General features: G+C 43.3%; 1 protein-coding gene across 3 annotated transcripts in view; it reads right to left on the minus strand.

The window, feature by feature from the left end:
• Positions 1-27,542, minus strand: part of LOC140458418 (proline-serine-threonine phosphatase-interacting protein 1-like) — a 105,075-nt gene that overhangs the window by 11,427 nt on the left and 66,106 nt on the right. For 2 of the 3 annotated variants that reach the window (XM_072552950.1, XM_072552949.1), the window contains exons 6-12: positions 25,822-25,884; positions 25,005-25,103; positions 20,715-20,760; positions 12,772-12,851; positions 9,496-9,594; positions 8,078-8,174; positions 4,486-4,576 (exon numbers count right to left, since the gene is read on the minus strand). In XM_072552950.1, coding sequence (XP_072409051.1) covers positions 4,486-4,576; positions 8,078-8,174; positions 9,496-9,594; positions 12,772-12,851; positions 20,715-20,760; positions 25,005-25,103; positions 25,822-25,884 — 575 coding nt within the window. Of the gene's footprint in view, positions 1-514; positions 548-4,485; positions 4,577-8,077; positions 8,175-9,495; positions 9,595-12,771; positions 12,852-20,714; positions 20,761-25,004; positions 25,104-25,821; positions 25,885-27,542 lie in introns of all 3 variants that reach the window. The other variant, XM_072552948.1, reaches the window with a different exon arrangement.

The following is a 27,542-nucleotide window of genomic DNA, read 5'->3' on the forward strand; positions in this document are numbered from 1 at the left end:
GAGAAAGCAGAAACAGGGGACTGAGGTGGACGATAGCCACAGTCATATCAAAATGGTGGAACAGGATCGCAGGGCCGAATAGCTTATTCCTGCTCCTATTTTTGATGGGTCTGGGTCAATCTGCACCCCACAGCACCAGTTTGTGCCATTTCTAACAACACCCTGCCTTTCAGGTTTTGTTCCAGCATCTCTGTGGGGAAATGAACATTCCCACTGCACATGTAAATGAGGATCAGTCATTGTAGCAGGTTCTTGCTGCAGTAGTTGATAGGCCTGGGGGTCCTGTGGTGAAAATGCAACTGAATGCAGGACTAAATGATTTGCATTGTGAAATGTCTTGCGATTGCAAGGACGATCGCTTTAGTGTTAAAAGTGTTAATCAGCTTTAGCAAAGCAAAACTGTTAATTGCTGGTGAACGCTTGCTTTAAAAGACACATATAGTCAGTACACAGTGATTGACACATAACTGGACACATACAAATGCATCAGCAAACAGTCAATTTTTAAGTATACCTGTTGGGTAAATGGATAAGGTTAGGAAAATACCTGAAACAAAAATATTGAAACATGGAAGTTAATGACAAACACAACCAAAAAGACAGGAGGAGTTCATAGCAACATTAAGAAATCCTGCTTTTGTTATTCCAAAAGGTGTTGTCTTTTCTTGTGGAGGTGCTGAATATTCTACTAAAGGTTTGATGGGAGCATTTGCCCTAGGGGTATCTACTCGGGCGACCTCCAGAGTTAAAGTGAACTTGTTAAAATGGAAACATCTAGTGTTTTTTTTCCCCTCACAATCATGGCAACACACACTTCTCATTGCATTTATATAGCACCTCATGAAGGGAATATAAATGGTCAGAAATGCCCACTTGTTGGCACTGTCATACACAAGTTTTTATTCTGCTTAGATTGCCTGATTCTTTATTCTAGGAGGTCTGGTCTTCATGTAAAAATTAATATTCTAAGAACTGGCAACTCAATTTTTCATGGTCCTTCCATATATCCATTGTTCCCCAGTCTGAAAACCCTGATTCCACATCTCTGACTTCTTGCTGGTGATTGAGACTGGTCTGCTCTTTTAATGAATTCTCATTTTGATATTTGCAGTAATTGAAGCTATGCAGATAGTTTGGGATGGGTGGTGGGGGTGAGGGGTGGGGCTAGCCAGCAGCATCACTGGATTAGTAATCCACAGACAAAAGGCTACATACTCTTGGGACACATGTTCAAATCCTGAGCACATTTAAACTTAACGTATATCTCCAGTATTGAAAGTTTCCTTCAACAACAGTGATCTTGAAAATCATCAAATCGACATAAAAGCCTAACTGGTTTACTAATGCCCTTTAGGGAAGGATATTTGGCCTGGTCTATGTGACTCCAGACACACAGCAATGGGGTTTTTTTTAAACTGCTGTCCGAAATGGCCAGGTAAGCCACTCAGTTCAAGGTCATTTAGGGATAAGGAACAAATGCCCATACCCCATGAAAGAATAAAAAGGAACATTTGTAGACATTAGGAATAGACTTCTCTAGTCTTCTCCGCCAGTCAATATTCCATTTTACCCCTAATAACCTTTTATCAGACTTTAAAAAATATTCACTAATTTCCAACTTGCACCAACCTTTAAAGGAAGAAATTTCTAAAGGCTCTCAATCTTATGTAAGAAGAAAAATTCCCCTCTATCTTTGTCATAAATGGCAATCTCATTTTTAAACTGGTTCTAGATTCTGTGATAATGGGAAACATCTTTTCCACAGATGCTTCATCAAGGCTCCACATGATCTTGTGTGTTTCAATCAAGTCACCTTTTACTTTAATAACCTTCAGTGGATACAAGCTTGGCACGTCCAATATTTCTTTATAAAACCACCAGCCCATTGCAGGTAACCTTTCTCTGAATTGCTTCCAATGCATTTACATCCTTAATGTAGGAGACCGATACTATACACAATACTCCAGATGTGGTCTCACCAATGCCCTGTATATCTAAAGCATAACTTGCCTACTCTTGTATTTAATTAAACAGAAACCACACACACACACACACACACACACACACACACACAGTGGCTACAAGATCAGATCAGAAGCTAGGAATACTGCGGCAAGTAACTTCCTGACGCCCCAAGGCCTGTCCACCAACTACAAGGCAAAAGTCAGGAGTGTGATGAAACACTTCCCACTTGCCTGGATGGGTGCAGCCCCAACAAAACTCAAGCAACTTGACACCATCCAGGACAAAGCTGCCCACTTAATTGGCATTGCATCCACAAGCATCCATTCCCTCCAGCAGAGTGTGTACTATCTACAAGATGCACTGCAGAAATTCACTAAACATTCTCAGACAGTGCTTTCCAAACCCACAAACATTTCATTCTCAAAGGACGAGGGCAACAGATACATGGGAACTCTACCCCCTGCAAATTCCCCTCCACTCACCATCCTGACTTGGAAAGATAATCACTGTTCCTTCACTGTCACTGGGTCAAAATCCTGGAATTCCCTCCCTAAGGCTATTGTGAGTCAACCTACAGCATATGGACTGCAATGAGACAAGGCGACAGCTCACCACCCCACCTTCTGAAGGGCAGCTAGAGACAGGCAATAAATGCTGACCAGCCAGTGACACCCACATAGGAATAGAAAATATTCCCCCTCATAATAAAATGATAACCTTCCATTAGTTTTCCCTATTACTTGCCGTACCTGCATACTGACCTTTTGCAATTCACACACTCCGTCACCCAGATCCCGCTGTATCTCAGAGCCTGGCAACATCTCACCATTTACAAAATATGTTTTTATATTCTTACTGACAAAATGGACAAGTCACATTTTCCCACATAATACGCCATTTCTCATTTGCCTCCTCTAACAATTTCTCTTTGTAGCTCCTTACATCCTCTTCACAACTTACTTTCCCACTTGATGTCATACCTTTGGTCCCATCATCACATTGTAAAACGTTGAGACCCCAGCCCTGATCCCTGTGGCATACACACATTACCAACTGCCAACCAGAAAGAGACCCCTCTTCTTGACCAAAGCCTCAATATCTTTATTCATCCATTGTGCCCTACTCTTACCAGCCTTTCTTTCACTTTTTACAGGAACATAATGCCTCTGAACTCTCGTTATCTCACTTTTAAAAAGTTTCCCAACTGCCAGTCATTCATTTCTCTGTAAAGTTTACTCCAATTAACTTTTGAAAGCTCCTGTCTCATACCATCGAAATTTGCCTTACTCCAATTGAGAACTTTAACTTTTATACAAAGCCTATCCTTTTCCATAACTACTTTAAAACTAGTAGAATTATGATCACTGGTCTCAGAGTGTTTCCCCACTAACATTTCAGTCCCTTGTGCTGCCTTATTTCCCAACAGAAGGCCAGGTTTTGCTCCTTCTCTAATAGTACATCTACATATTAACAAAGAATATTTTCTTGAATACGTTTAGCAAATTCCTTACCATCTAAGCCCTTAACACTATGTCAGTCCCAGTTTATGTTTGGAAAGTTAAAATCCCTTACTATTACAATCCTATTACTCTTACATAAATCGGAGATCTCTCTACATATTTGTTCCTCAATTTCCTTCTGACTACTGGTGAGTCTTAGTACAAGCCCAGGAGGGTGATCAGCCTCCGAGAGTTCCACCCATATAGCTTCACTGGACAATCCCTTAGATATATCCTAAGTACAGAATTAATGTCTTCCTTGATCAAAAATACTACTGCCCCTCCTCTCTTACCTCCCTTCCTATAGCATCTAAACCCCGAAACATTGAGCTGCCAGTCCTGTCCTTCCCTAAGCCATGTTCCTGAAATAGCTATGATATCCCAGTCCCATGTTCCCGTCCATGCCCCAAGTTTATCTGCTTTACCGGTCAGACCCCTTGTATTGAAATAAATGCAGTTTAATTCTTCAGAGTTACTTTGATGGTATGTGCTAAATGATTGTGGATAGTGGTGCATTTGGACACACAAACTTGTCTTTCTTTTGAAGGAGTCACTAAAAGGGCACTTGGGCACCCTTTTTATTGAAGGGTCATTTTGCTACAGCTAGTTGCTGTAAATCACATGCCAAAATTTAACAGCTTTGTTTTGGATGCTGTTTTGAGTTCAGGTAGGCTATGGAGATGAGACAGAGAAGCTAGCCATTATATTTAATTTCCCAGATTAATACTCTCTCTTGCCTAACCTCCACATTTCAATTTATCGCACCTTCCTAAATTTGATCCCTCACCTTCACTATATATTTTCTGCTTCAACAAAATTCCTATTGAACACCGAAGGCTCTATTTCCACTAACTGGATTTTCTGTCCGCACCATTAAATTGTGCAAATCCAGATTACTGGTTGGAACTGAAATAAGTTCTGGGATCGATTTGGGTTCCCATGTTTCCTGCACACAGCACATTCGGATTGCAATCTGGAGTGCAAATCTTAAGAAATTTGAAACTACATTTGTGCCGTTTACCTTTTCAACATCCCTCCATTCCTGGCAGAGGCAGCTGTGCGATTTTCCGTGGTTGATAACTTGTCATAGTAATTCTCGTACTCTATGGGAGCTGTGAAGAAATGCAAGTCCAACAGTAAACTCAGAATTTGTACTTGTTAAAATTTTAGAACACCAATCACATTGTTTAACATAAGACAGCACACATGATCTGACAATGGCCAGATACAGACACATCCCATGAAAGAATGAATATAGCACATGATATTTGTGCAATCCCACCCGATACATGCTGTCATATCATGCCCCATTTTGAAGGTTTTGACAAGGCATTTCTGGACAGTGAGGGCACAGGAAAGGAGTGTCAATTAGAAAACTGAAAAAATCAAAACCTCAGGATTTTCTGATCAAACTCCAGATGCTGCTGGGCACGTCATCCTTTGAAGCTTCAAATTAAATCCCTCTGAATAAATACAGGCCAACTTGTATACAGAAAAGTCACCATAATCTTACTAGATTACAGGGCTGTGTTCTCAGAGAGACCGAGCAAGCAAGACAGAGTTGGAGATGGCTGGTGGTGGTTTAACCTGATGGTCACTACACCTCAGGCGAGGGATAAGGATTGAGAAGGAGAGTCCTTCGTGGAAAGGTCAGCCATTGATGGAGTTGAACCATGCTGTTGGCATCACTCTGCATTACATTCTGGTCATCCATGTGCCATTCAGCACACTTAAAGGTGAACTGACAGCATTGTCATTGTCTCAGACAAAGCTTATCTTGACCTCCCACATGTATGTACAATCCATTCCACATCGCCTGTCTGATCAGTTGTACCCCATTAGAAATCACCCCATGTGATTTGTGGGGTGGATAACAGGATCGGACGGTCTTAAATGGTGCGATTTACAGAAGATGGAAAGTCAGGCACTTCTGGGTTAGCCGTGGATTTCACATCTACATGATGGAAAGAATGTCATAGCCTTTATTATCATTATCCATAGCTCAAGGCTACAGCATACCAGAAGGATATCATGGTCCTAACCCCACATACCTCTCGTCCAGGATCTTCTGCTAGAGCAGTGAGAAAATGGAAAGGCAAGACAATTTCCCTTCCCCAGCTTTTGTTATTTTTTTCTGGGTCAGGGGGTGTGGGGGTAGTGGGAGGAGGTGGAAGTAGTTTTTCACTTGCTTCCTGCACATGTTCCCCCAACCCAGAGATCCCACTTTGCATCAAATTTGGGATCTCCCTGCTCACTGTGAATCAAACACACAAGGAGGCCATTCAGCCCATCATGCCTATGCCAACTTTTCCAAAGAGCTTTCCAGTTATTCCCTTTCTACACCCTTTTTCGCATAACCATGCAGCCTTCTGGTTTTCTCTCTGATGCGTGGAATCTGTGCTCTGTGGTTAGTGAAATGTCTAACGGGGAAGATTTGTGTCTATAAAAACTTTTCAGTGTTTGGAACAATTCTATTCCATTGACTGAGCTGCTCACATCAGTACAGCACAGGGTGATGTCCTGCGACTGCATCAGTGCAGCCATCAGGTGATAGTGAGGCAGGTTTGCTGCTATGTGCCTTGTGATCAGCCAACCCAATGGCACTATCTCTGGGAGACAGATGGGAAATCAGCTCCCCAGAGCCTTTGCGAGAGGCAGTGGGGGGAACAAATGAAACTGGAGTCCTGAATATTCACCATTCTTTAGGAAGGACTTGAAGACATTTGTTAGGGTACAGAGGAGATTTATCAGGCTCTAATATTGATGGAATTTAGTGACAAGATTAGGTTGGAAATCCTAGGGTTACTCTCCTTGGAGCCAAAAGGAGGTGGAGGAGGCTGCTGTTTGGATGTGCCCAGCTCCTAGACAATAGGAGCTCCTGCTCATGGTGAAGGCTGTTGCTATTTGAGTGCAGGAAACTATAGGGTCAGCTTTATCTAGCGAGGGAGAGGGAAACCACATCCTGGTCTAACTAGGAGAGTCGCTTGTAATTAACAATTTTGAGTTTATTGTATATTAGCGAGTGGTTACATTGATGTGTTAAACATTATTACACTGTCTGTGGGACCATATGTACAGTCTCACTCCTTTGAGGTCCTAAGCTGTTCTGCCCACAATTCCAAATGATCTCATCCGAGTGAGTGGTGCTTAAAGCACGCCCCAACATTAACCCTTTCCTAACCCATATACAACAGAGGGAGATTTGATAGAGGTGTGTGAAACAATTACTTCTTTGTTAAGGTGGATTAAAAAAAAAAGACACTTTTACCATTAGCTAATGGTACAAAGATGAAGGGTCACAGATCAGAGGCCTTGGGTGGAAGATGTAGGAAGGAATTTTCTTACACTGACATGGTAATGACATGGAGCTTATGGCCTATTAGGGTAATAAGGGGAGATGTCCATCCAATTTCCTTTCTGAAATCGGTGATCACTTGAGGAAAGCAGCATTAATGGAGCAGAAGAATTGGACTGATGGGATCGCTCATTAGAGGGGTCATGGGCCAAAATGGCCTCCTTCTGTGCCTGAATCCTTAGCTGCTGTGCAGAGGGACCAGAGCGTCCTTGTGCATGAATCACAAAAGGTTGGTTTGCAGGTGCAGTAGGCAATTAAGGCAGCAAATGGAACATTGCTTTCATTGCTAGAGGGATGGAGTTTAAAAATAGGGAGGTTATACTGTATAGGGTGCTGGTGAGGCCATACCTGGAGTACTGTGTGCAGTTTTGGTCTCCTTACTTGAGAAAAGGATGTACTGGCACTAGAGGGGATGCAGAGGAGGTTCACTAGGTCAATTCCAGAGTTGAAGAGACTGGCTTATGAGGAGAATCTGAGTAGACTGGGACTATGCTCATTAGAATATAGAAGAATGGGTAGGGGGCAGAAAACCTATTGAAACATAAAACTATGAAGGGAGTCAATAAGATATAGGTAATGAGGTAGTTTCCACTGGCAGATGAAACTAGAACTAGGAGGAATAACCTCAAAAATAAAGGGGAACGGATTTAGGACTGAATTGAGGAGGAATTTCTTCACCCAAAGGGTTGAGAATCTGTGAAATTCCCTGCCCAATGAAACAGTTGAGCTACCTCATTGAATTTTTTTAAAAGGCAAATATAGGTAGATTTTTGAACAGTAAAGGAATTAAGGGTTATGGTGAACGGACAGGTAAGTGGAGCTCAGTCCATGAAAAGATCAGCCATGATCTTATTGAATGGTGGAGCAGGCTGGAGGGGACAGCTGGCCTACTCCTACTCCCGGTTCTGATATTCTTATGTGACTCCAGCCCCAAATACTCCCAATGACACTCCTCTTAGATATTGATCAAAAGCTGTTTTAAAAATCAAAGTTCTGATCTGTTTTTGGTACAGAGTCAGAAGCAAGGAGAAAAAGTGAGGACTGCAGATGCTGGAGATCAGAGTTGAAAAATGTGGTGCTGGAAAAGCACGGCCAGTTAGGTAGCGTCTGAGGTGCAAGAGAATCAACCTTTTGGGAAGAAGCCCTGACAAAGAGCTTACACCTGAAATGTCGATTCTCCTGCTCCTCGGATGCTGCCTGACCTGCTGTGCTTTTCCAGCACCACACTTTTTGACCGAGACAGAGGAGCAAGTCTTACCAGGTGGACGCGTTCCAGTCATCTTTTTCTGAATGAAGCAATCCATATCTGCATCAATGTCACAGAGCTCCAAAACCTTCCTTGTCTCCTCATACAACTGCAGAGAGTTAAAACGCCAGATGAAGACTCAAGCTACAACATGTGGACATTGCCCCACTCCGCAACTACATGCTGTACATTCCCAGGGAATCAGTTTTTAAAAAAAAGCAACTTAGCAGTCACTCCGCATGCAATAACATCTCATTGATTAGGAGCAACAGCTCGCTCTATCAACAAACATTCATCAGCAAATAGCCACAGGGTGCAGAAAGATCCCACTCTGTCATTATGTTGTGGAGGTGCCAGTGTTGGACTGGGGCGGACAAAGTCAGAAGTCACAACACCAGGTTATAGTCCAACAGATTTATTTGAAATCACAAGCTTTTAGAGCATAGGCCCTTCGTCAGCTGAAGTGAAAGCTTGTGATTTCAATTAAACGTGTTGAACTATAACCTGGTGTCATGTGACTTCCGACTCAGCATAGTTAGCTAGAGCTTAGAGGTCACCCAAAGGCACTGATATAAATACATGTCTTTTCACAACTGGCCAATTCAAGGGAGCAGGCTGCTCCCACCTCCAACTCCCAAGCAGCGCTCCCACTGCGGAAGTAATGGGGGCTTTTGGACACCTTCCACTGAAGACTCCATTCAAGAAGTAGTTAAACATGTGATTGAGAGAGAAAGCTAGGTGAAGGAGATGGAAACGGGGTGAAATTTAAAAAGGAAAACAGAAGGCTTGCATGGAACATAAAACTGGGCCAATTGTGTCTGGCTCATGTGCTGCAAGTTCTAATGAAAGACTTAGGTTTAGTTCCTCCCAAGATTAAATTTCAGAATAGCACAGACTGTCACAGCAAGAGGATGTCATTTAAGAATCATAGAATTCCTACAGTGCAAGAAGAGGCCATCTGGCCCATCAAGTCTGCACTGACCCTCCAAAGGTCAACTTAACACCCCACCCTATTCCTGCATTTCTCATGGCTAATCCACCTTTCCTGCACACCCCTGGACACTGTGGGCAATTTAGCACGGCCAATCCACCCTAACCTGCACAGCTATAGCCACCCAGACAGGAGGAAGAATGTCCTTGTGCAGTCACCTGAGGCTGGAATTGAACCTGGGTCCCTGGTGCTGTGAGGCAGCGGTGCTAACCACTGAGCTACCATGCCACCTTTCAGAAGCCCTGGCCAAGTGTCTTCAGAAGAAGAGAATAAATTTCTGCCAAGGAGGATTGAGCAGTTGGCCAAGTTACCAGACACCTTTTGGTGGGGGTAGCCAGGGAAAGCAAAGAATGTAAAAATGGGTAGTTCCAAGGGTTGCTTTTCAGAATCCACATCAGGATTAGGGACCAGTCAGCATACCGGTTGACCAGTACAATACCTCATCATCCTTCACACACTGCAGTGAGAGCTGGTTACAGTGCACCCACAGGGCATTCCTCAGATTGTTGATCCTGTCACACTCTTGTTGGTGAAACACCTGCAAGCCAAAATGGAGATGTTTGTGAAGAATGAACCACACCACATCGCCCACAACATCTGCAAAGACTCTGACCAGTCAGGCACAGTTTAGCTTCAAAACTCCCAGTTCACATTGACTGAATTTGAGTGAGTGTCAGATAGTGTTAACAATGAGTCAGAAGATGAGGCAGAAGCCAGCATAAAGACATGGTCAAAACCTACAAGACACATGTCAACACAAACTGACTCTGGAACAGCCATAAATTTTAGCAATAGCTGTCATAATGAAATAATTTCTACATTTTTCACAGGTAACCAGGTTTTCAAGATTAAGATGACATTTTTACAAATATCATTCATAAAGGATGACAGTCGATTTCATTAGATCAATTTGGTTGGACCAATGGTGACTGAAGATATAGAGTTGGCTCTTCAATGGAACCCTCATCAAATCGCCCCCAAACTTCCTTTCTCCAAAGTCGGCAATCCCTGGACATATCCCTTTGCAGAGACCCACCATCAATGCAATTCTCTTATCGAGTTGAGATTTTGAGAACACCCACCCAACTTCATTGCAACATGAGCTCATCCTACAGTGACCGGTGGTGGCCTACATATGAGAGATTATGTGGTCAAATCAGGTTTGACTCCAGTGCTTGTATACATTTATAGGATTGGCTTTCATCACCATTCACAACAATCCTAGTACTTAACATCTAGGTTCATAAAACAATCTGATATTGTATGAGGCAAGACTGAGGAACCTATGGAAAAGGACATTATTAAATTGGAGAGGGTTCAGAAAAGATTTACCAGGATGTTGCCTACTCACAGACCGATCCAGATACCTTCTAAAAGATGTAATTGTATCCACCTCCACAACTTCCTCTCGCAGCTCATTGGATTTATGAAATCATGAGGGGCAAAGAGAAGGTGAATAGCAAAGGTCTTTACCCGAGGAAGGCGGGGGAGCTCAAAACTAGGGGGCATATTTCTAAGGTGAGAGGAGAAAGATTTAAAAGAGACTCGAGGGGCACCTTTTTCACAGAGTATGGTTCATGCGTGGAATGAACTGCCAGAGGAAGTAGTAGACACAGGTACAGTTACAATATTTGGAAGACATTTGGACAGGTAAATGAGTAGGAAAGGTTTAGAGGGATATGGGCCAAATGCAGGCAAGTGGGTCTAGTTTAGTTTGGGAAACTTGGTCAGCATGGATGAATTGGACTGAAGGGTCTGTTTCTGAGCTGTATGAAATTATGACTATTACCTGGGAGCGTACTCTTTAGGAGTTTTGAAGAAGGAGAGGCAATCTTATTGAAATTTGCACAATTCTTATAGGGTGTCACAGAGGCTGTAGTTAGGATATTTCTCTGGGCTGGTGAATCACGAACCAGGGGACATTTCAGAATAAGGAGCAAACCATTTAACACAGAGACGATGATGAATTTCTTCACCCAGACATGGTGAATCTTTCGAATTCTCTACTCCAGAGGGCTGTGGAAGCTCAAACATTGGTTCAAGATCGAGCTCAAATCGATTTATGGAGACAAATGACATCGACGGATGTCGGGATAGTATGGGAAGAGTAGCCATTGTTGTAGATGATCAGCTACAGTCTAATTAAATTGTTGTGGCAGATCCATTGGGCTGACTGGCCTCTATTCCTATGTTCTATGTATACCAGCCAATTGAACAAAGTATTAAAGGCCGTCCAGTCTTTCATGGGAAAGAAGCCCTGGAAGAATTAACGCTTTGAGGAACCTATGACAGGAAAAGCATATGGTAGTTGATGTTCCATCCTTAAACAGTGAGAACAACACTCGAGTACTGGTATAAAAAGTGATATTTGAAACAACGGGACAAGGAAATTATGTTGAATTTCTATAGGACATGGGACCGGGGTATCATTTCAAGGTCGAAGTGCTGCTCTTTGAAACTTTTTGCAATGCCTTCAGATTCCCTCCCAGAGTTGAGTGTGTGGGGCGCTGGAAAAGCACAGCCGGTCATGCAGCATCTGACGAGCATGAGAATCGACATTTCGAGCACAAGCTCTTCATCAGAGCTAATTCCTAAAAAGGTCAATTCTCCTGCACTTCAGATGCTACCTTACCTGCTGTGCTTTTCTAGCACCACACTTTTCAAGGTGGGGGAAGCTGGCTGGGAATGTGACAGGGAGATGAAGAGGGGGTTGAAGGTGATAGGTCAGAGAAGAGGGTGGAGTGGATAGATGGGAAGGAAGATGGACGGATAGGACAGGTCATGAGGGCAGTGCTGAGTCAGAAGGTTGGAACTGGGATAAGGCGGGGTGGGGGCGGTGGTGGTGGTGATGAGAAAACTGGTGAAATCTACATGGCATCCTCCAACCACATGGAATCAAAGGCAGAATACGAGGCATTCTTCATCCAGGCGTTGGGTGGTAAAGGTTTGACAGTGGAGGCAGCCCAGGACCTTCATGTCCTCGGATGGTTGGGAGGGGGAGTTGAAGTGTTCAGCCATGGGGCTGTGGGGTTGTTTCATGCACGTGTCCTGGAGATGTTCTCTGAAGTGTTCTGCATGTAGGTGTCCTGTCTCCCCAGTGTACAGGGGATCACATCATCAGGAGCAATGGATACAGTAAACGATGTGTGGAAGTGCAGGTAAAATCTGTCAGATGCAGAAGGCTCCTTTGGGGACTTGGGTGGAGGTAGGAGGGGAAAAAAGTGTGGGTGCAGATACTGATTCTGGGGATGAAGGACTCCAATCACTTGGATGGATTGGAAAGACAGGGGTTGGAGTAGGAAGGTTTGAGAGAAGATTTGATGGACACAGCAGATAGGGAGTAAGCATTCCCATTGGTGGAAGGATTGAAAAAGCAGAGGGGACACAGATTTAAAGAGATTAGCAAAAGAAACCAGTGGGACTTGAGGAGAAACTTTTTTTGCAGCGAGATGCTAGGATCTGAAATCTGCCCAAGGGTGTCATGGAAGCAGATTCTATTGTACCTTTCAAAAAGGAATTGGATAATTAATTGAAGAGGACAAATTTGCAGAGCCACAGGTAAAGGTGGAGGTGTGGGATTGGCTGAGTCAGCTCCTGCAGAGAGCTGATAGGTCACATTGGGTTGAAGGGCCACCTTCTGTGCGGTGACAATATCAACTATTATCAAATTTCTACCTTCATTTAAAAAAAATGAGAGAGAGAGATTTACAAATACCTCACAGGTATTGATGTGCTCTTGCTCCCACTCCTGTCGAATCTTGTCCAGCTGCTCCACATTCTGCTGGTAAACTTGTTCTGAAAAACAAGGTCAAAAGTCCCCCAAAGGATTCATGTCAGAATTGTCATTGAAATGTGTGACTTACAGAAAACAATTTCACAGAGTGTGAACTGCCCAGGGAGATGCTCAAAGCTAGTTTCAGCAAGTGTTTGAGTGTGTTTCGGACAGCATTTGGAGAGAGAGAAAAATCACCTCATGGGTGGACATGATAAACTCTATATTCAGTTTGTGAATTTTGGCTTGTGGCCGTATATTCTTGTATTTTGTGTTTGATAATGTATATTACTTTGGGCTAGATTAAGATACGAGTTCTCAAACAAATAGAGTGATGTGGGAGTTGTCTAAATGGCTACAGTATAGTACAAAACAATGTCGAAAGCACAGGTTCAATTCCTGCTAATTGCTATTATAGGCTATGGAGACCTAGCTCTGCACCTCCCCCCATGTTTGATGTTGGCTGATGCCCCTCACTATATATAACCAATCATTTCTCTGTTAGAGACGGATGTGGACAATAGCTAGTTAACTGGCACATCTTAGTGATGCTGCAACTACAATTGTATCCAACTCTTTATATTCCCATTCTCTCTCCCTCTTTGGTTTAGGGTGTTAACCCATAGGTCTGTACTGTGCTAAAAAGAGATCAGATTTTTGGGTTTGGTATGCAAATCTAAACTCAAATTCAATCACATTTTCTAAACATAGACAATGATTCAATGGCATTCCAATTCTAAAGCAAAATTTACTCTGCATCTAACTTGTATGGCTAATGATTGATTACTCCAGTGCACCAATAATAATGCCAGACTACCAGATTGGCAGCCCCACTGCAAACCTGTCACCTGGATGAGAAATATGGTCTACTTTTACTGTAATCAAAGTCTATAATATGGGGATGATTGGGACAGTCCAGTCAACCCCCTTCCAGACCCAGCCAATGAGTGTGGACTAGTTTAACATTCAGGTTACAGATGACTGACCAACAAAAATATTCACTCCCAGCACCACAACATGGCTCTAACCATTGTACTGTCAATTAACGTGTACCAACTTCCAGGTGCACTGCACGAGATGCCTGTATGCCGGACAGAATCCTCCAAAATGGTGACCTCTATAACACCCAGAAGAGCAAGGGCAGCAGGCAAAGGGAAACACCTTCACCTGCAAGTTCCCCTTCACTGTTGCAGGGTTTAAAAAAAACAACCTGGGGTTCCCTTTCTATCAGCACTGCGGCTCTAACTACCACAAACGCTTTGCAAGAATTCACAAAGAGGGCTTCCTGCTACCTTTTCAAGTAGGTGAAGGAATGGGTAACAAATGCTGACCTTAACTCTCTATGGTGCCTACAACCCACAAGCAAATATTAAAAGAAGTGTCTCATATATGGAGTGCAGGTTCGTAGCTTCTTGAAAGTGGAGTTGCAGGTAGATAGGATAGTGAAGGCAGCATTTGGTACGCTTTCCTTTACTGGTCAGAGTACTGAGTACAGGAGTTAGAAGGTCACGTTGCAGCTGTACAGGACATTGGTTAGACCATTGTTGGAATATTGCATGCAATTCTGGTCTCCTTCCTATTGGAAAGATGTTATGAAATTTGAAAGGGTTCAGAAAAGATTTACAAGGATGTTGCCAGGGTTGGAGGATTTGAGCTATAGGGAGAGGCTTTACAGGCTGGGGCTGTTTTCCCTGGAGCGTCGGAGGCTGAGGGGTGAGCTTATAGAGGTTTATAAAATCATGAGAGGCATGGAGTCCAGAACTAGAGGGCATAAGTTTAGAGTGAGAGGGAAAGATATAAAAGAGACCTAAGGGACAACTTTTTCACGCAGAGGGTGGTGAGTGTATGGAATGAGCTGCCTGAGGAGCTGGTGGAGGCTGGTACAATTGCAACATTTAAAAGGCATCTGGATGGGTACATGAATAGGAAGGGTTTGGAGGGATATAGGCCAGATGCTGGCAGGTGGACTAGACTGGGTTGGGCAGAAGGATCTGTTTCCATGCTGAACATCTCTATGACTCTATATACAAAAGATTATTCTCTGCTGGGTCTCTAATTCCAGTGCCAATATAACCCCAATCCCATCAATTGTGCCACTCAGCTCCCAAACTGGGTCAAGTAAACTTAAGTCAGATTCACTTTGTACTTTGGTAGATAAAAATAATTTTTCACCTAGCAGTCTTTACTGTTGTAGACACAGTGGCATTAACCAGAATACACCTTAACCTGCATACAAATAACTCAAGTCGATCTTGACCTGAAGATCAAGGGTTTTTTTTTGCTTAGCATTGAACACCCACACACCAGGAAACAGACTCCAATAAACATCTTGATCAGCAAATTCAGAAAGCTTTGCCAAACTGTCTGAAATTTAATGAACGTACATTTCATTCCTTAATCAACATACTTTAAATACACACAATGCAACATTACAGCATTACTAAAGTCTGCCTAACACTTATTAATGTGAGCAGGTTAGTTATTTGAAAACCCCACAGGTGATGTAAATATGATTCAGCAACAAGATCTATTTAGGACTGAAACAGATGGTTTGCACTTATTTTCTGACAGTTACCTAATGGTAGAAACAGCCTATTAACACACTGACAAAGACAGTGTGATATTTCCAGTCAGAGTGTTGGCATGACATCCATCTGTTAATCAAAACAATTCTGTTATTTCACCATATCCCAATAACATTTTTGTGATGTCCTCCACTATTTAATCTCTGGAAGCAGAGTGCAAATATACTTTCTGACTGGAATTGGAAGTAACTTCATTCAACTTAGAAAATTGGAGCAGGAGTAGGCCATTCAGCCCTTCGAGCCTGCCCCACCTTTCAATACGATCATGACTGATTATCCAACTCAGTCCCTTGTTCCCGCTTTCTCCCCATCCCCTTTGATCCCTTTCTCCCCAAGAACTATATCTAATGGCTTCTTGAAAATATTCAATATTTTAGCCTCAACTGTTTTGTGTGGAAGAGAATTCCACAGTCTCACCACTGTTTGCATGAAGAATCTTAACATCCAACATTGACATTTGGTGGTACAGACTTGATAGGCCGAAGGGCCTCTGCTGCGCTGTTTGATTCTATGTCATACTCCTCGTGACTGAGAAAGTAATATCAGGATTTTATATTTGCTGGCAATAATTCTTTTATAACTAATTGGCTTGTTAAATAAGGTTAATTTATGATTGGAGTCAGTGGTCTATCAATTAGATGTTAATTGTGTTGATGGCTTGGGTATTAACTAGGATCTCAGCTCTCCTTAACCAGACTGAATGTGTGCTTACTGCAACAGCATGTTGAGTGTCTCTCTGTAAACACAAGGTCAAAGAGTTTAGACACAAGAATCTCTTGCTTCTTGCAGTTACTCTTCAATCATGGTTATTGGTAAAGAAGGGTGTGGTTTTAGGGTTTTTGTGGCATTGTGGGGAGGTGCTCCTTTCTCTGGGCCAGAGGTTCTGGGTTCAAGTGCATCAGAACAGATCGAGGGGTGTATCCTGTAACAGAAATACAGGCAGTCCCTGGCTTGCAAATGTGTTCTATTGCAGGTCATAAAAGAGTCATACAACATAGAAACAGACTCTTGGACCAACTAGTCCATGCTGAACATAATCCCAAACTAAACTAGTTCCACCTGCCTGCTCCTGGCCCACATCCCTTCAAACCTTTCCTATTCACATGCCCATCCAAATGTCTTTTAAACGTTGTAACTGTACCCACATCCACCACTTCCTCAGGACGTTCATTCCACACGTGAACCATCTTCAGTGTAAAACAAAATTGTTACTTATGTCTTTTTCAAAATCCTTGTTCTCTCATTTTAAAAATATGACCCTCAGTCTTGAAATCCCCCATCCTAAGGAAAAGACATCTACCATTAACCCTATCTCTACCCCTCATGATTTTACAAACATCTAGCTGGCCACCTCTCAACCTCCTATAGTCTAGTGAAAAAAAGTCCCAGCCCATCCAGCCTTTCTTTAATACCTCAAATACCATACCCGGCTTGATATGGAGGTGTCAACTGTTGGACTGGGGTGTTCAAAGTTAAAAATCACAATACCAGGTTAGAATCCAAAAGGTTTATTTGAAAGCATTAGCTTTCAGAGTGTTGCTCCTTCATCCACCTGATGTTGGAGCAGAGTTTCTAAAGCTAGTGCTTCCAAATAAACCTGTTGGACTATAACCTGGTGTTGTGATTTTTAAACTTTGAACACCGTACCTGGCAACCTTGTGGTAAATCCCTTCTGAGCCTTCTCCAGTTAATAATATCCTTCCTGTAACAGGGTGACCAGAACTGGACACAGTCTTCCAGAAGAGGCCTCACCAATGTCCTGTACAACCTCAACATGACTTCTCATCTCCTACACTCCAATGACTGAACAATGAAGACAAGCGTACCAAACACCTTTTTAACCACCAGGTCTACAAACTTCAAAGAATTAAGTACCTGAACCCCTAGGTCTCTCTGTTCTGGAGCCCATTTGCAAATCAACTTGCCTGGCCAGCAATACATAAAGTTAATGTCTTGAAGTTAAACTGCATAAATTAAATGTACCATGTTTTCTTGCACATAAAAGGATGATTGCTGAAGAGTCTCAATTGTGTCAATTATTTTAATCTTGACTTGGTTTCAAAGGAATATTTCAGCCTATAGTTATCCCTGAATAGTCAACATGAGTTTTAGCACCATTTGGATGCTATATTTGTCATGTGAAAGACTGCATACATTGTTCGGAAAGTAAAATAACTATACCTTGTCAAAGCTACATCTATGACGTGTTGTAACTGAAGCTCTATTCTTATTTTAAACAAAGCGAACCGATCTACTTTTTTTAAACCAACTTAACACAGCCCAGAGTTTCCTGAATAATGCAACCAACCCATTATTATAATTAGAAAGTGCAGTTCCAGTCCACAGCTATTGACAGAAATTAAAAAAGGACACAATGATTATAGGGAGTGTGGAAGATAATTGCTGTCCAACTTCGCTCCCTTCTACGTCCTGCAAGTTCGTAGCTTCAAATGTCAACATGGTTCAGTTGGCCCGGAGCCTAAACATTTATGGTCAGACTATTGTGGTGTACTGATAGTGTCTCTACCTCTAGGCCAGAAGGCAGGAGGGTTTCAAATCCCACCTGCTACAGAGAGGTGTTTGAACAGGTTAGTTACAAATATCTAAATTACTGGTTACATCTCTACTCCAGGACCTCTGTAGGTAATCTTGATAGTCGAGCATAGTGTGGAAAGTTGCATTGCTGAAGGTTCCAGTTTTCAGATGGGACACAAAGCCATGGTCCCATTTGTGCTAACAACAACAAAATACTGTGGATGCTGAAAATCTCAAACAAACACAGAACACTTGAGAAACTCAGCAGGTCTGGCAGCATCTGTGGACAGAGAAGCAAGGTCAACTTTTTAAGTCAGGTAAAATTCTTCTTGAGAACAAAGAGTGACTTTGGACTCAAAATGTTAACTCTGTTTCTCTCTCCACAGACACGTCCAGACCCGTTGTATGTCTCCAATGTTTGGTCTTATTTGTTCAGGTGGTTGAAGTGACCAATGAGAAGATTGCACTGCCCTCCTTCTGAATGGGGAAGGTGGGGGGGGGGTTTAAAAAAAAAGGGGAGGTGGTGGGAAGTGTTCTCTGGTATCTTGACACATGCCCCCCTCCATCAACCCAAGAGAAACCACAACACAGACTGGGATCATTGATTCGGCCAACGTTCGGAATTTGCTGCTGCAAAGCTTAGATATTTCTTAGTTTAACAAACAGCAGCAGTGACACCAAGGTATTTGGCTCTTTGCAAAGCAGTGTGTTGCTGAGAAACCTGATAATAGGCCGCTTTCCTGTTTATGACTTGATGCAAAGTATTGTATGTTTCTCAAAAGAGAGAGTGTGATTAATTGCAAAACCTAACCATCTCCAACCTTCACATTCCACCCCCCCCACTATCTCCTAAATATGTTCAGTATGCAAGCTTTTGCATTGCTGGTGATTTTCCTTCCAAATTGTTGAGGGCATCATAGGGGCAGACTTTATTTTCTCAATAAAGTCACTGCCTTCCCCTGCACCCATAACTCTGCAAGTGACAAGCTGTTGAAGGACAAAGAACACCACGTCATTAAGATTCATCTTCACCACTGATCGTGCCCAAATGGTCACATGATAGGAATGCATCAAGACCAAAAGTCAGTTCAGCAGTTTATTTTGTATTATTGACAGGAGGAGGGGTGGAAAGCCTTGCAAAGAGAAAGGCCACTGGGCATTTTTATTTCCATTCTGAGCACAGAAACAGACCCTTCTTGTCCAACTCATCCATGCCAACCAGATATCCTAAACTAATCTCATCCCATTTGCGAGCACTTGGCCCATATCCCTCTTAAACCCTTCCTATTCACATACCCACCCAGATGCCTTTTAAATGCCATAATTGTACCAGCCTCCACCACTTCCTCTGGCAGCTCATTCCACACATTCTTTGCATAAGTAGTTGCCCCTTAAGTCCCTTTTAAATTTTTCTCCCTCAGACTAAACCTATGCCCTCTAGTTTTGGACTCCCCCCCCCCCCCCCCCCCCACCCTAGGGAAAAGACCTTGTCGATTTACCTTATCCATGCCCCTCATGATTTTATAAACCTCTAAGGTCACCCCTCAGCCTTCAATGCTCCAGGGAAAACTGCCCCAGCCTCTCCCTGCAGCTCAAATCCTCCAACCCTGGCAACAACCTTTTAAATCTTTTCTGAACCCTTTCAAGTTTCACAGCATCCTTCCGTGGCTGGGCCAGCATTTATTGCCCTTCCCTAGTTACCCTTGAGAAGGTGGGGGTGAGCTGCCTTCTTGAACTGTTGCAATCCCCGTGTTGCAAGTAGGCACAGAGGCTTGGGGACCCAGGTTCGATTCCAGTCTCCGGGTGACTATGCAAACTCCACACACACAGACATTCTCCCAGTGTCTGCATGGGTTCCCTCCCACAGTCCAAAGATGTGCAAGTAAGATGGATTGTGTATGCTGAATTACCCAGTGTCCAGGGATGTGCAGGCTAGGTGGATTAGCCATGGGAAATGCAGGGTTACAGAGATTGGGTCTAGGTAGGATGCCCTTAAAAGAAGGTTGGTGTCGACTCAATGGACTAATGGCCTGCTTCCACACTGTCAGGATTCTAATGATTCTTAGGAAGTGAATTCCAGGATTTTGATCTAGCAACACTGAAGGAATGGCAAAGTATTTCCAAATCATGGTGGTGAGTGATTTAAAGGGGAACTTGGAGGGGTGGTGTCCCCATGTAAACTACCACCCTTGTCCTTCCCATAATGTGGTTATGGGTTTGGAAGGAACTGTCTAAAACCTAGGGCTCAAAATACTAACTCCACAGCTGTTCAGCTGAAGACTGGATTCAAAAACACTCCATTTAATTGTAAAAAAAAAGGTACCTTTCTCACACTCATTGTACTAGGGACCATTGACTCCATTTGAAAGACCCCTTCTGCTTTATCAACATAACCATCCACATTATAAAGTTTTAAGTAAATAGTTGATAGAGGCTGGAATCTGTATATAGAAAAGGAGTGAATTAATGATTGGAAGCACCATGGGGAGAGAACTGGTCTAGGGAGAATGGCCCACATGTAGTCGAAGGTTTTAGATACAGGGACTGAAAAGATTTCTTTTGCCAATGGAGAGAGATGTATAGGAGATAATACGGGTAAAACAGCCCGTATTATCTTGAAGGAGATTTTTGGGAACACAGCATTGGGGTAGTTGAGGAAAAGTCAAGTTTCAGCCTAGCAGTCACTATTTGAGTGATTTTCCACTAACATAAAAATACACTTAAAGTCCTGGTCAAGGTTTGCACAAGAACTAGAGATTTACATACCTGCATCATTCACTGCATCACGAGATTGCTTGGCTTTATTCTGACTCTGTGGAGCAGACACACATTATTTAATTAGAATGTGATGGTAGCGTAGAGGTACTGTCACTGGAATAGTAATCCAGAGATATAGGATAATCGTTTGGAGACATGGATTCACAATCCTACCACATCAGCTGGTAGGGTTTCCAGTTAATTCATTCAGCAGGCATTACCATGAGTAACAGCAACCATGGAACTGTCATTAAAAACCCATCTGGTTCACAACTGCACTTTAAGGAAGGAAATCTGCCACCCTTTCCCAGTCTGGCCTAGACTGGAGTTCAGATCCAATACAATGTGGATGAGTGTTAACCTGCCCTCCGAAAGGGCAGGATGGAGCTAGCCACTCCATCGAGGGATAGGCAACACAGACACTGGCCTTGCCACTGACACCAACATCCCATAGAAGGGAATTGCTGCCAGTGCATTTTGACCAATGCAAGAGCAGACAGGTTTGCAGAAACCCTCCCAATGTGCCCCATACTTGTTCAGGAGAACAAGACAGGACACACAGTGCTCCAGGTTCCTCATGCCCCGATATAACATCCATCCCAGCTGCCTTTCCCATCAGAGGAATGTTATCCAGGCTCCAACAACACTCAGGAAGCTTGACACTATCTGGGACAAAGCAGCCCGTATTATTGGCGCTATTTCTACAAACATCCACTCCCTCAGTTGCAGCAGTGTGTACCATCTACAAGATGCACTGCATAAATTCACCAAAGATCCTCAGACAGCACCTTCCAACCTACAACCACTTCCATCTAGAAGGACAAGGGTAGCAGATACTTGGGAACACCACCCCCTGCAAGTTCTTCTCCAAGCCCCTAATCATCTTGACGTTGGGGAATATAGCACCATTCTTTCGCTGTTGCTGGGTCAACATACTGGAATTCCCCCCGTAACAGCTTTCTGGGTTTATCTATAGCACACAGACTGCAGTGATTCAAGGCAGCAGCTCACCACCACCTCAATGTTAATTCGGGGTCAGCAATAAACACTGGCCCAGCCAGCGATGCCAATGTTCCACAAGTATTTTTTTTTTTAAAAAGCCCTCCTTCCTCAATTTGGTGCATGGGAAGGGCAGGGTGTGGCAGGGGTTAGACAACCTGTGTTTTCTCAGTCTGGGCATGTCGGGGGGCTCATGCTTAAACAGATCACCACACCTCTCAAATGCAGAAGACTACAACTGTCAGTGAATGTGTCAAGATTAGACATGCACAGCTCCAGTTTGATCATTTATGGGCCCTGATCAGGAGAGCTTGGGGATCACACATTTAAAAATAAAATGCACAGATGGCCTCAAAAGCTCACATGACACAGCGTCCAGCTACAATGCAAGTCTGTGCACAAACACTATCGCAAGCAAACAGAGACATTCCTAGTGTACAATGCTTAGATGTGGTTACACCTGGGGTTATGCATAGACAGCTCTCCAGTCACAGGAGCTGTGTCTCACAGTCCAGAGCTTTCAGCTGGTAATAAAGAATAGTGTGGCTACACCTGATAATCCTTGGATTCCTTTAAATATAAACCATAAGAAATAGGAGTGGAAGAAAGGCCATTCGGCCCATCAAGTCCAATCCGCCATTCAATCATGGCTGATGGGCATTTCAATGCCCCTTACCCGCACTTTCCCCTTGTCCCTTAATTCCTTGTGAGATTAAGAATTTATCAATCTCTGCCTTAAAGACATTTAATGTCCTGGCCTCCACTGCACTCCATGGCAATGAATTCCACAGGCCCATCACTCTGGCTGAAGAAATGTCTCCTCATTTCCATTCTAAATTGACCCCCTCTAATTCTAAGGCTGTGCCCATGGGTCCTAGAATCCCGCCTGACGGAAACAATTTCCCAGCATCCACTCTAAGCCATAACATTCAGCCCAACAGGTTCTCCCAGAATCCACTCATTCTCTGCCCTACAAATTTCATGTTACAAAGTATGTTTTTTTAAAGACATTGTGTTAGAGTATTTAAACAAAAGTGAATTGCAAGTTTTTAAGAAGGGAAGGGAGTGGGGAACAAAAACAGATAGTGGTGGCGGGGGGTGGGGTGAAGGACACCAGCACAGCTGCATAGGGGATTAGAGAGGGACAGAAGGAGAAACGAGGACAACGAAGAGAGAGAGATGTTTGGGAGGGAAACAGATGCAGTAGGGGGAGGGATGAGAGAGGGAAAAAACACAGGAGCACAAGCAAGGAAAAGTGGAGAAGGAGAGACAGAGACAGGGACGGAGTTGGTAAGAGAGGGTGTGACAAAAGAGAGAGACAAAAGAAATTAGGAATTGAACAGAGAGAAATGGGAAAGGGACAGATAGAAAAAGACACAGACATATACACAGACAGAGTATGAGCAAGAGAGAAAGGTGGGGGAATGAGTGGTTGGAAGAAAATACACAGTCAGAGAGAGAGAGAGAGAGTGCAAGAGGTGGACAGAAAGAGACGGCAATGGAGGAAACAGACAAAATGTCTCTGAATGCAAGCCCCTCTCTTGTACTAGAGTTGCAAGAAGACAACGAATACATTTTGTTGTGATTGTAACAGTCAGCCAGATGGACCTGAGAGAATGAGTTCCCTGACTGGGCTGTTAATCTTGTCCAATCAGGGAGTTCTAGTTGATAGATATAAACAGGAATATCCCAACTCTATTTTGATTTAGTCCCTACCCTTCCCTTCACTGTTTTGATCACACAGCATTGCCCTGTGGTTTGAAGGGCAGTGCTTGTCACTGGCCACTCGGGTGTCTTTCCTATCTTCCTGGTGGTGGAAATTGAATAAAGATTCGTGCACTTTGTGTCTTTTCACTGTGTCTCACACCTGCGCACACACACACCATGGGAAACAAAAAAAAAATAAACAGGAATATCCCAACTCTATTTTGATTTAGTCCCTACCCTTCCCTTCACTGTTTGATCACACAGCATTGCCCTGTGGTTTGAAGGGCAGTGCTTGTCACTGGCCACCCGGGTGTTTTTCCTTTCTTCCTGGTGGTGGAAATTGAATAAAGATTCGTGCACTTTGTGTCTCTCACTGTGTCTCACACCTGCACACACACAACATGGGTGCTGGGGAAAAAAAAAAGCACTACTGCAGTTAGACGGTAGTGTGGGGGGGAAAGAAAGAAAAAAACAGGAATGCCCCTTAGAAAAAAAAAATAAAGCGCAGTTCTTCCCTGCCCTCCCCTTCATTGTTTGATCACACAGCATTACCCTTTGATGTGAAGGGCAGTGCTTGTCACTGGCCACTCGGGTGTTTTCTTTCTTCCTGGTGGTGGAAATTGAATAAAGATTCATGCACTTTGTGTCTTTCACGGTGTCTCACACCTGCACACACACACACCATGGGTGCTGGGGAAAAAAAATAAGCACTACTGCAGTTAGGCGGTAGTGTGGGGGTTAAATTAAAAAAAACAGAAAAAGAAATAAGAAAAAAAATAAACAGGAATATCAGAGGTTCTGCTCACCGAGAGCTGTCTCTGAGGGATCTGGATCAGTGTCAAAGACTCTCCATGTGTAAAGAAAGGGGGGCCTGGTGATGGGACACTGACCTCTGGAGTTATTTCAATGTCACTCTCCAAGATGCTTATTTTAGAAAAGGTCTCAAGTGAAAAGAGGCACTAATTCAAACAGATGTCAGCCAATTGTGGTATTGCAGTTTGAGGGCCAGCCATTGACGCACAATCCCTGGACATGGGCTGTTCTCATTCAGCTGAGGATGCAGGAGCAGGGCCATCTGATCAGAGGCTGTGCTTGAAAAGGTTTATATTCTGAAGAGGCACCAGAGCAAGTGACAGGAGTGTTGTTAGAGTTCAACACAGAGTCAAGAGCTTCAGTGGAGTGTAGTGAATGTCCAAATTGTGCTGTGCCTTTAATTAGGATCAATTACATTTCCAGCATGCTCTTGGTCTCCTGGGTCCGACAGAAAAATACACAGAAAATATGAACAATTAGTGAAAGGATAAAGTCTAAAAGCAATCACAGTTACCGAAAGGAGAGGAAGAGCACATTCAGCAGAACAGGTCAAGTCCCAAATGCTCACACACACACACACACAATCAAACTAAAGACCAGAGACCAAAGCAAAAACATAGAACTGGCAGGCAAGGAATCAAGGATTAAAACCCTCTCACAATAAAGAGGGTGAGATTATTGGAGAAACAAATTCAAGTGGCGAAAGAAATAGAAAAATTACAAAAAGACAAACTAAATGAGGGAAGCAATGACCTTATTTCTTGTCAGTGAGTAGTTTACCTTTTCGACTTGCTTCTGGTTTCCTGTGGATTGAACACGCTCAGCACTCTGCTCAGCCTCATCTGCTTCTTTACATTTCTGTTCATAGCATTTCTTTGACTGCAAAGTTAGACAAGACAGGTCAAGAGACATGAACATCAGGATGGCTTGGCTGGTGTCAAAGTAGTGTCCCATCATTCAGTTTGATGTTGGTATTGACCAGGTAGCTAACTACCTCCATCAGCAGGTTACAGCTCACAACCTGACACAAAACCATCCCCCCAAAACACATACATACCTTATACCACACACACCTCAGCAAGTGGTGAACTGTATCAACTGGAAGTATCCAGTTTTATTGGATTTCAGGTGCTGTGGCTGACTGTAGCTCCTTCATATTAGGGGAAAGTGGGGAAAATGGAACCATGCTCCCATTCCTGATCACCATCTATCCAACCTCCCACTCCTCTAAACTCCAGCAAATATTGCCTCAAATTATTCAGTTTCTGCTTGTAATCCTTCATCCCAGGGGTTGCTCTGATGAACTTACACCGTACTGTCACCAAAGGTAAACATATCCTTCCTTAGGAGATATACAGTTAGGCCCACTCTCTCAGTCTATGGTCATTGCTCCACAATATTCTCCCTCCAAGTTTTTATCCAATTCTTCTTTAAAAAGATACTTCGTTATTAATTAAGTAGTTTTCTTAAAATACTACAATTTTTTTGAACTCATTGCTATAAATGCACATTCTTTGAGTTTGTTGTCCTTTATCCAAAAATAAAAATCCCTTCGATGGAGTCCGTTTTGTCAACTGCCCCACAATGTTTTGCTTACGTCAAGTGTCTTCTTATACAAAGCCACTTTGCTCTTCTGAACACGGTCCATGGCATTTTCATACTGTTGGTAAAACGTGCGAAGGTTAGTTCAATTTGTGAAAATAAAAAAGACCAGAGCAGATCACTTTGTCAGGTTGCTGACCTCAAATAGGATCAATACCCTACCCTCCAACCAGGACAGATTATTAGAAAGCTGTAGTGATTGGAACCATGGCCAGATTAGATTCCCTACAGTGTGGAAACAGGCCATTTGGCCCAACAAGTCCACAATGACCCTCTGAAGAGTAACCCCTCCCAGACCCATTTCCCTCTGACTAATGCACCTAACACTATGGGCAATTTAGTATGGCTAGTTCACCTGACCTGCACATCTTTGGACTGTGGGAGGAAACCGGAGTATCTGGAGGAAACCCACACAGACATGAGGAGAATGTGCAACCTCTACACAGACAGTCGCCCAAGGCTGGAATCAAGCCTGGGACCCTGGTGCTGTGAGGCACCCAGTGCTAACCACTGACCCACCGTGCCAGGTGGATCTCGGCCCAGGTTAACAACCATCAGCTAATCAGGGAGCCCTGGCTGAGAGATGTAAACAGAAGATAGGGGGCCTGTTGTGGCACAATGGTAATGCCCCTCCCCCTGAAGTGGGGGGCCTGGGTTCAAATCCCACCTGATCAAAGAGGAGATAACATCTCAGAAGAGGTTGATTAGAAAAGAAAGGTTCAGTTTAAAAAAAAACTGGGTTTGAATTGTTGCATAAATAGTATTACACAGAGGGTGGATAACAAATAAAACTCTTATAAATAGGAGGCTTCAGAAAGTCTCCTCAGTCTAGGGACTGGCTGAGCTGGCTGGTCACAGCCCATGTAAATAAAGAGTGACTTGGTGACAGGATATCGGTCTCTGTTATTTTAAAAGCCTTCATCAATATGAACATCCCCCCTCTCATTCACACATTCCTCTACCATTTAAACAAATTGTGAACCCCTCATCAATTTTACATAAAGTTAGAGACAGTAGGACCAACAACCATCCTGGAATTGCAAAACCCATTGGGAATTTCAGAATTAAATCCATCCATAGCAAGAGCTGAAATTTTTTTCATTCATTCACGAGATGGGAGTGTCACTGGCTGCACCAGTATTTATTGCTTGTCCCCAGTTTCCCCTCCAGAAGTTAGGGGTGAACGGATTTCTTAAAATCACTGCAGACCTTGGGGTGTAGGGGCACCCCACACAGTACTGTTAAAGAGAGAGCTCCAGGATTTGGACCCAGTGATAGTGAGGGAATGAGCAACACATTTCCAAATCAGGATAGTGATTGGTTTGGATAGGATGGTGGCCCTAATCCTTCTAGATGAAAGTGCTCACCCATTTGGAAGGTTAGCAAAATTAGTTCCCATAAATTTCCAATTGGATTTGTTTTTTCTTTTCCAAATAATCATCTTGTTCATTCCCATTAGAAATCCCAAGAATCAGGCTAATGGTCTTTTGATTTCAGAGAGAGAGAGAGAGAGAGAGACTCTGGCCAGACCAGCATTTATTGCCCATTCCTAAGTCACGCAGACATCAGCTCAGACTGAACCCTATCAATGTGGGTCTGGAGTCCAGAGGATTTTATTTTACCAAACCTGCAACAATTCAAATACCAATAGGATTCAAACCCAGCCCCCAGGGACATTACCTGGGTCAAACTGTAACATCACCACCTTCATTCTAC

This window comes from Chiloscyllium punctatum, chromosome 33, assembly GCF_047496795.1.
Source record: "Chiloscyllium punctatum isolate Juve2018m chromosome 33, sChiPun1.3, whole genome shotgun sequence".
Taxonomy (NCBI): Eukaryota; Metazoa; Chordata; class Chondrichthyes; order Orectolobiformes; family Hemiscylliidae; genus Chiloscyllium; species Chiloscyllium punctatum.